Source organism: Neoarius graeffei, chromosome 25 (assembly GCF_027579695.1).
Source record: "Neoarius graeffei isolate fNeoGra1 chromosome 25, fNeoGra1.pri, whole genome shotgun sequence".
Classification (NCBI taxonomy): Eukaryota; Metazoa; Chordata; class Actinopteri; order Siluriformes; family Ariidae; genus Neoarius; species Neoarius graeffei.
Window position 1 is genome coordinate 33533064 of NC_083593.1, and position 10289 is coordinate 33543352.

General features: G+C 42.3%; 1 protein-coding gene across 2 annotated transcripts in view; it reads right to left on the bottom strand.

Annotated features, from left to right (window-relative positions):
• cadm2a (cell adhesion molecule 2a) overlaps positions 1-9081 on the bottom strand; it is a 901104-nt gene extending 892023 nt beyond the window's left edge. For both annotated transcript variants that reach the window (XM_060908168.1, XM_060908167.1), the window contains exon 1: positions 8813-9081. In XM_060908168.1, the coding sequence (XP_060764151.1) occupies positions 8813-8873 (61 nt within the window). In that variant the 5' untranslated portion in view covers positions 8874-9081. The remainder of the gene's footprint in view (positions 1-8812) is intronic.
• Positions 9082-10289: the final 1208 nt, after the last annotated feature.

Consider the following 10289-nt stretch of genomic DNA (forward strand, 5'->3'; position numbering starts at 1 on the left):
TAAATTGACCGTAGGTGTGAATGTGAGTGTGAATGGTTGTCTGTGTCTATGTGTCAGCCCTGTGATGACCTGGTGACTTGTCCAGGGTGTACCCTGCCTTTCGCCCATAGTCAGCTGGGATAGGCTCCAGCTTGCCTGCAACCCTGTAGAACAGGATAAAGCGGCTAGAGATAATGAGATGAGACATTCACAAACAAAAAGTACCCAAATTTATCAAAACAATTCATTGATTTCCTCCTGAGTGACATATAGAGATTTATGTCACGGTTTTGATTCTCCACGTCCTGGATGTAGCTCGTATGAAAAATACGAGTGGCATATTTCCCAGTAAAACACTCGTGTCCTTTATTTATTTATTTATTAACTGCTTTGACTCTTTCAACAAGAGGACAGTGATACTTCCATGCAATTTATTTATTTATTTACATTCATCAGATAAAGTGCTCTACAAATGTCCAAAGTAGCGCCAGTTATCTGTTATAGAGGTGTCTAATTAACCAGCTGATTTTGCTACTGAATTCCTCTACTCCCTTCATTACACATTTTGTAGTTGTTGTCTTTGTAGTGTTTGCTCATGTAAGAAAAACACTTATATGCCATGACAATGAAATGTTAAGTAGCAACACTTTACTAAAAAAAAAATAAATCCATAAAATTTTCAGTGATGGAAAATAAGACATTGTTCTGTATGTTCTGTATCTGACAATAAAAAATAAAAATGTGTGTGTGTGGTGCTCTGGCTTTAAATAGTGAGTAAAGAAGACTGATCATATGTCCATAAGTGTCAAAAGGAGTAAGTGTGCAATATTATATGTGTGTGTGTGTGTGTGTGTATGCACACTTCGGCAGGTGCATGATCCCTGTAGCTTCTGATTAATTGATTGTTTGCTGTATTTGCAGGTGTTAAATTCCATCTAGCAGAGGCAGATGGCCTTAGGAAACACTGACTGCCCACACCACATGTGATACAGAGAGATAGAAGAAGAGTTGAAAAGGGTGCGACTCAGACATAACACTGTACATGCTGCATGCTACACTGATACCACCAGCTCCAAGGTAACATGCTGGTGCAAAAAAACCTAATAAGACAGAACAGGAAAAAATTTTTTGTCAGAGCTGTCGAAAGTGTGCTGTATGTACCCGTGAGTAGCTTTGTCATTATTTACACAAGGCTTTCCATTTGATTCATCTATCCACCAGCGTGTGACAGAGAATTTAGGTCTGTTTATTGCACTGCCATTTAATGATGTCCTCAGTGTGACTCCGAATGTCATTAAGCCTCACATTAGCTGGCAGCAATATTGGGCTTGTGAAGCAGAAAGTTTAATTGTCTCACTCCTTTATGTGTCCAGCTTTAAACAATGTGTCACTGTCTCTGCGTGGAAGAAAAGCTGGCTGCTACAGAGGGAGTGATGGTCGATGGCAGAGGCTAACAGATTTCTATAGGTAATCCAAGGCGTAGGCGAGCCGGAGGCTGTTATTTCAGGCCGTTTGATTTACTGACCCTCTCTGCCACGGACATTTGTTTCCATTGCACGCCTGCTTTCATCTGGCTTCGTCAATAAACGTGATTGATTGCCCAATCCTGCCACAAGCCCCTGCAGCAGGTATTGCCTTTTTCTGAAAGATGATGGAGGAATTAAAAAAGAGTAGATCATCTGCGAGAAAAGATCACTAATTCTCCATGAAATCATCATTAAAACAGCCAAATCCACAACAACATCTGGAACATCTGCTCCTTTTCAGGTCCAGCGCTCCAAGGTCTTTATTTTAATTTCATTTTCCCAGGGTCGAATCCCCTTGCTATGTCTTATATTGTTTTTGTTTTGTCTCTTTGAAAAGCTATGACAGAAAATACCTGAAACGCTCTGTCTCAATAATGACTATAAGACATGAAAAGGAATGGCTTCTATTCAGTGCTCTAAAAGAAAGACCTTGTCCTTCAATATGCTGATTTAAAGACTCAGACATGTTTGTGGGAGGTTTATATTCCTTTCAGACCTGAGACTTTTGTTGTCAGGATAAATCTGTAGAAACTTGGCTCTGGTACATTTTTTTTTAAAACAGTGAATTCACTGAAATTGCACAGATGCTATGGGACTAACCAGAAAAATCAGATAAACCACACACACAAAAGCGTATTTCTTCTTTTTTTCCTATAGAAGTAAATCACATACCATTCAAACTGAAACAAAACCACTTTGCCGTTCACCAAGCATGACTGCTTTAACTCTAACTTCAAATATAGAGATGCACGGATCTGACACTGAGGATCAATATTAGGGCTCATACCGGCCTGAAATACTCTATCTGATTAGATCCACTGATCCTTCCGTACCATGAACACTTGAATATAAACACAGAACACAACTTATCTTAATGTAATAGGCTTAGCTAAGGCAGGATACAATTCACAGTCTGTCAATAAACAACCTATAAAATAGGCACGAGTCAGAAACCTGGACACAACAGGAAGAAGAAATAAGAAACTCAGACTTGCAATGAATGAGAATAGAGACAACAGCACAGACATCTGAAGACTAATTAAGGGCTGAACATAGAACAGGTGCACACATTATGGAAACAATCCAATGATGAGATAGAATCAAAGACAGGACTGAAGTGTAAAATGTATACTGTTCTTACTCATTAGGTGACACTGGGCATACCTAACAACCTGTCCATCCGTCCTCATCCCCCCTTCCCTCTGTCTGTCCCTGTTGAGTTACATGTCGATTCTGAGACACCAGTGATGCTATCCTCTTCTGCTCCTCGGACCTGCCTGATCCATCCTGATGCCCTACATCTGGCTGGAGTCTCATCACATTGTCCCTGTGGTGGATGGCCCCATATGGACAGTCGAACATTGCACTTGGAAGATGGCTCTGGACACTTACATTCATGCATCTATGGCTGAGGACTACAGTTGACTTGCTAATTTTAGGACGACAGTTGTCATGAACAGTTTGCATTCAAGTTTCCATCAATGAACAGTTTATAACTTCAACAAAATAGACTTCATGTTAAAACTATAATGATTCTCAGTTACACAGTTATACTTTGTGACTATATAGGACATTGTTAAAGAAGCAAATTATTTATAAACATGTTATCTGTTATCACCTAAATGAGGATGGGTTCCCTTTTGAGTCTGGTTCCTCTCAAGGTTTCTTCCTTGTGTTGTCTGAGGGAGTTTTTCCTTGCCACCATTGCCACAGGCTTGCTCATCAGGGATAAATTAGGGATAAAACTAGACAGGGACACTCTAACGAGTGCAAACCCCGCCTTTTCCCTATTAAAATACATTGGGCGAAAATTTCGAAGTTCTGCCATGACCTTGACCTTTGACCTCCAAAATTTAATGGTTTCCTTCCTGGGTGATTGGCAACACATGTACAAAATCTGGTCCAAATCGATCCATTGGTTCTTGAGATATCTTGCAGACACACAGACAGACAGACAGACAGACAGACAGATACACACACACACAGACTGACGCAGGTGAAAATAATAACCCCTCCGACTACTGTCGGCGGGGTTAATTAGCTCATGTTTAAAGTCTTTAATATTCTGTGAAGCTGCTTTGCGACAATGTCTGTTGTTAAAAGCGCTATACAAATAAACTTGATTTGACTTGACTTAAAGTACATGGTAAAACTAAGCAAATGGATAAATGTACTGGACAATAGTAAAAATCACTCACTGTACTGGGAACCATGACTAATATTGAGAGGGGTATTTCATGAAACTTAAAACATGCCACCATCACGCCTTCATGGAATCATTTCCATTACTTGGCTAAAGAAACTTGCAGACAATTGGTTATATGTGAAGATATTGGTTATGTGTAAATTGATCCTTATTGGATCAGATTGGCCAATACACAGAGCTCTGATACGATTGTAAAAGTGGACTTTATCAATTATGAATGTTGCAAAATGCACTATTTCACTTTCGAGTATTCCAGATCAAACTGAAAGGCCAGACTCTGTCTAGGACACTACTGTAGGAGGGAGAAAGGTGGGCTTAGTGCTGATGATAGTGAATGCTGATGTTGAATATAAAAGAAAAATTCTCTTGAAGAGGACTCGATGATGCCTCCGCCTACTTTCTGTTTTAACTTTCCTCAACACCTGGAAGAACAAAAGAGGGCCTTTGATCATGGGAAACCCTGCCTGATCACAGCTCCGCTGGCACATTATGGGTGGGGTGGGGGTGGTACAGAAACCCAGATGCTCAGAAGTGAGAGAGAGAGAGAGAGAGAGAGAGAGAGAGAGAGAGAGAGAGAGACAGAGGAAAAGAAACATGGAGAGAAGAACAAAAGAGAGAAAGATACAGACAGACCACTACCTGTAAGCCATTCGGAAACACACAGAGGTAAACGCAAGAGGATATTCACCTGTAATCCTGTTCTCCATCCAGTTTAATCAACCGAGCAGACACGCAGGGAGCGCACAGAGAGAGGGGCCTTGCACCTTATGTCTCTTTGCTTTCAAATGAAAAACAGAGGCTATTCCTTGAGAAATAAATACCAAACAAAAGCTTGCCCCAGTCAGGCCACAACGTGCCTCTCCATTTCTCACCTGTCTGATCGCATTCACCTGTGCCGATGCTCACCTGCACACACATAGACACACACACACGCTTGCTGAATGACAAAGACAAAAGAGCAACGATGAAGAAAAAGCTATTACCTCCCAACACACCCAGACGCTGACTCACACACATAAAACTCAAAAGAGCCAGAAGCTGTTCAACTCGCATCTGCCTTTGCATTCGTCTTTGCTCCACTTGTCGATAGCCAAGTGTCACCTACTTTAGTTCGAAGGACAGGCTGACCAGCCGCATTTGGTTCCACATTTCTACAATATTGTCCCTGTGAATATGCAGAAGTGGTATAAAAAAAATGAGAAAAGCTTGTCTGGAGCATTCATTCATCTTCCTGGTCAGGGTCACGGAGGATACGGAGACTATCCGGGAAACACTGGACATAAGGCAGAAATAAACAACACTTTGCACACACTCATATCTAGGGATAATTTATCCAGTAGTCATCCACCTACTGACATGTTTTCGGGAAGTGGGAGAAAACCACAGAACACGACGGAAACCCACGTGGCCACTGGGTTAATATACACACCACATATACAGTCATTCAAGTTTATTATCAAATCAGGGACCCTGGAGCTGTGAGTCTGGAATCAGGTATCCAAATTAAAATGCACATAAACCTAAATGTGTGCAAAGAATCCTGTCTTTTTTTTTTTTTTTTGTCTAAACCTCCGCATGGTAGGACTCTCAAATTTAAAATGTGCCTTTAAAATGTGTAATCATAATTATGTAAAAGATTCAATATTCTAATGCCTTTGCATTAGATTAATTAGTCTACAATTTCCACAGTCACCAAGTCCGTTAATATTAGCAACAGTTCTACACAATGCATTCCTATTGTATAAAACCACAGAAGGTGAAAACTGACACATTCAATTCAAGGGCACTCAGAGAGCACAGACTTCAGCCAAGGACAATAACTGACTCTTCAATGATATGCAATTCTGCAACAGCAACCACTTTATATGTCTGGAAATATTTGCACACTCATTCAATTTATGTGCCTCCGTGTGTATCCCAGAGGATTCCTAGTACCCGTGAATGGATTGTGATTACGGCGTCATCATATTTCTACATTGGCTATGGGTGGTGGGGTTTTTTTTTGTTAGTTTTTTTAACTATTGAACAGCTACTGGATTTTAATATGTATGACAAACGCTATATCACACAATGTTAGCAAAAGTAAAAATAAATTCACGGATCCACCCCGTGATTCAGATCCGCTCCAAATTTTCACGGGTTCTTCCTTAGCCCATGCTACACCTTAGCATGAGGTTTCATGGAAATCAGATTGGTAGGTTTTGCGCAATCCTGCTTAAAGCCAGACAGATAGACAACAGATGGACAAACAAACCGCACTGAAAACATAACCTCCTTGGAGGAGGTAAGTATGAATTTATTGTTGTCAAATATATCAATATTTTAAAAATTCTGAATTGTATTAAAATATAATAATTGATTCTAACAGTACAGCATGTACTGTACCCAGTTAATATAAGGGTGGAGAAGGAAGCCTGGATCTGTTATTCTCTAGTCCGAGAACGAGGCAGGGAATGGTGCTTGTGCCTGCCACATCCACAGCGCTCATCAGTGCCTGGCTGCAGTTCTCACCTCTGTCTGCCTGGACCTGAGTTTTATAACAAAGAAAGGAAAGCCCATCGGTACAGGTGGCATCAATAATGGATATATGCATGTCAGCTGGGGCTCTCTGGCTGTTGCCACAAGGTGCTGCACTGAGATTAAATAGGAAATGCTTGGTCATAGTTTGGATACATGCATGAAATTGTACTGATATGCAGGTCATAATTTTTATTTGGCACTGTTATGAAGCTGAATTTTAGCCAATGCATATAGTTTGCTTTTATGTGAGACACAGCTGGACTGTGGCTTTTTAAGGCATAGTTGCAGCACTTTAGTGGCCTTCCTTCTGTGAGACCGATAACATTTAATGGCTTCTGTTTTTCACGAGTTTCACAAAGTGACAAAAGCTCTTAAGTACCGCTACGAAACAGCACACAAACTATTTAGGGCTGCAATATTCTTATTCCATGTAAAAGGCTGATCCTAGCACTGACAATGTGTGTGTTGCTGTGGGTACTCTGAGCTGAGCTGGGCTTCAACAGGACTCGGTTGGCCGCTCTCACTCAGCAGAGCAGACAGGCTGATTTACGGGCAGTGAGAAGGCTCTGGGAGATCAATACGTTGCTCCACACAGACAACTCATTAAAAGTGCTGCCTTGAGGAATGTGCTTAATTATCTGTGATTATTAATGGACCCCCTTCTTTCACTGAGCATCAACATACCGCTCCAGGTATTATGCCAAAAACACGCAGCGTCACATGCATGCATGTGTTCACGTACCTCTCTATCTCAATCTCCTGCTCACACAAGCAAACATGAGTCACTCTTCAGGCATGGCAGCATGTATCCTGAGTACACAGATGCCTGACGGAGCCTTGAGCTGAGATGTTTGACTTGTAAACAGTTTGTGACGGTAGGGTCATATTTACACTCATTTGAAGGATATGACAGATGACGCTGATTACATGCATTGCAAGCACATGGACTAATCATCACAGCTCACTGTCTCAACCAGAGATATGGAAGTTATAGGCTATAAGAAGATGGGTACATCAGATCTGAATTGTTTGTTTTTCTTTACCCTGTTTATTTGTTGGATAGAAAAGTACTTGGGAATCAAGGTCATACAAAGAAGGTGCACATAAATTTGCTCTGCTTTCATCGTTATTTTCTTGTACTTCCTGTTTTTTCTCCTTTTATTATAACATACTGCAGAAAGTTAGAGACAGATTAACGATTTAATCGATAGTGGGGAAAAAAATGTTTGCCTTTAGTGTCACTCGAACTAGTGACTTCACTATGCCCCTTGACAACAATGACGTGAGTGACCACGCCCCTCGACATATTGTCTTGTGTGGCCAGTCCCCTGACAACAATGCCAGTTGAGATCACTTGAGGTCAGCTGAAGCTATGTATCCAACATATTGTTACATTAAAAAAAAAAAAAATACTATTTGAACATGCACACACTCACTGATATATCTAAATTCACTTTTTTTTTTCAAATAGATGAGATCAGAAAGCTATTTTTGATAGGGTAAAAAGTTATGTGAGGTTAGATAATATAAAATATTCAGGGAACATGAAGGAGAAATACTCATTTCAAATAAAGACATCTAACAGAGATCCTCATGAACTGCTTTCACTCTTCTACCGATTTCACTAAGCAGCTATTTATGCAAGCTTGCTTTAGCATGCCTTTCATTTTGTGCTTACTCTGTCAAAAAAGAGGCGATGCCAAACCGACAGGTCGTGTGGCGAGGGAAAGAAAGAAAATAAATAAATAAATAAAAATAAAAGAACAAATACAGCTGATGCTACTACGACCCCAAGTGATGGAAATACCATAACCGATGGAACTAGTTTCTAGTCCAACCGTCAGTGTAACTGTAGTGGGGGGGAATAATAATAATAATAATAATAATAATAATAATAATAATAATAATAATAATCCGTTGTATTGAGGGGGTCTGAATATTTACGCAACGTCTGTGTTGAGTGGAAATCAATTTACTCGAGCACTCTCAGCACAAGGGAATAACAAAACTACTCATTATAACTGACAGCCAAAAGAGGAAAACAGGAAAAGAAGAAGAAGAAGAAATCACCCGGGTTCTGGTTAAACATGCATGAAAACAAACATGTGCCAATTAATGCATTTGCCTGCGGCTTATTAATGAAATGAAAAGACTGCTCATATCATTCCCTAAAAGCGTCCGTTCAGCCCGGAGGTAACTTCAGCAACCCGATCATCAAATACGCAAAGTTTTCCTGACCTGGGAATATCTAGGAATATAAAAACATGAGTCAGTGCGAAGTAAGCGCTGGGACTGAATGAGTTTCCACCTTGGTTTAAGAGGCTCAGTGATGTGCGCTTGTATAAGGATCATTTCTCTCGGCTATGTCAACATGCATAAAGCAAAACATGGCAGATGTGCATGTACATGCGCGCGCGGGTGGAGGTGTATGCATGTGCGTGTGTGTGCGTGTGTGTATGTGCGGCATTCCTGTACACTTCTCCAGCACGGCGCGATGCTGAGCCAGCTTCCTCGAGACAGTAACAGTCATTAGAACAAGCCACCGTTGGGTTGGGTGTAGAGAAGTTGGGGGCGCGTTTACCTTTCAGCAGGATCCCGCAGATGCCGTACAGGGCGAAGAGCATGTGCTGCTTGCCAAGCATGATGTTCGCGTTCCAAACCGACGCGCTCTGGTCCCTTCGCTGCTCCCTGCGCGCTTATCCAGGTGTGCGCCGCGATCGATCCCGGCTCCTTTTAGAGCAACTTCGCAGTCCCACCGCGTCGTTAGTCGGATTAGGCGCTAGAAAGTGAGCTGTGCCACCGGAGGAGCGATGCTCTGGCTCGCAGCGCTGAGCGTGTGCGCGCGTGTGTGTATGTGTGTGCGTGTGAAGGAGAGAGAGAGAGAGAGAGAGTGCGGGTCTGTGCCTCTCTCTCACTCGTTCCTCTCAGAGCGCGAACAACCGAAACCACGCCCACGCGGCTTGACAGCGCGGAGACGTTGACCAATCATGGGGCGTGCCACGATCGCACGCGCGACCTGCTCCACGCGCGTGCAGAATGTGATATTACAGCAGTTCTTACAGACAACTAATAAAAATGAGCTCTAATAGATGAATAATTTAGCAGATAACAGACAGTGTCTAGATGGCTTTTGTTGGCATTTCTCTAGACTACTGGTAACCTGTCTCAGGACACACACACACACACACACACTGAACCTTTCCTTGTCACTAGGATGCATCTTCTGTGCCTTCATGTGGATCTTTTACAAGGTAATGTGAATGTAATTGATCTTTTTTAAATGATTAAGGTACATAATTGGACCTTAAGGACACTAATGCACCTTTAGTTGGATTTTAAAGGTAAAAGATACACACTACATATACAAATGATGTACACTTGAGGATAACACCACAACAAAAGGTAAAGGATGGTACTCTTACGGAAAAATCACATTCACCTGTGTCTTTCCATTTCCATTTAAATGAATGCCCTTACGGCACGGTGGTGTAGTGGTTAGCGCTGTCGCCTCACAGCAAGAAGGTCCTGGGTTCGAGCCCCGGGGCCGGCAAGGGCCCTTCTGTGTGGAGTTTGCATGTTCTCCCCGTGTCCGCGTGGGTTTCCTCCGGGTGCTCCGGTTTCCCCCACAGTCCAAAGACATGCAGGTTAGGTTAACTGGTGACTCTAAATTGACCGTAGGTGTGAATGTGAGTGTGAATGGTTGTCTGTGTCTATGTGTCAGCCCTGTGATGACCTGGCGACTTGTCCAGGGTGTACCCCGCCTTTCGCCCGTAGTCAGCTGGGATAGGCTCCAGCTCGCCTGCGACCCTGTAGAAGGATAAAGCGGCTAGAGATAATGAGATGAGATGAGATGAGATGAGATGAGATGAGATGAATGCCCTTAGGGTGGCACGGTGGTGTAGTGGTTAGCTGTCGCCTCACAGCAAGAAGATCCAGGGTCGAGCCCCGTGGCTGGCAAAGTCCTTTCTGTGTGGAGTTTGCATGTTCTCCCCGTGTCCGCGTGGGTTTCCTCCGGGTGCTCCGGTTTCCTCCACAGTCCAAAAACATGCAAGTTAGGC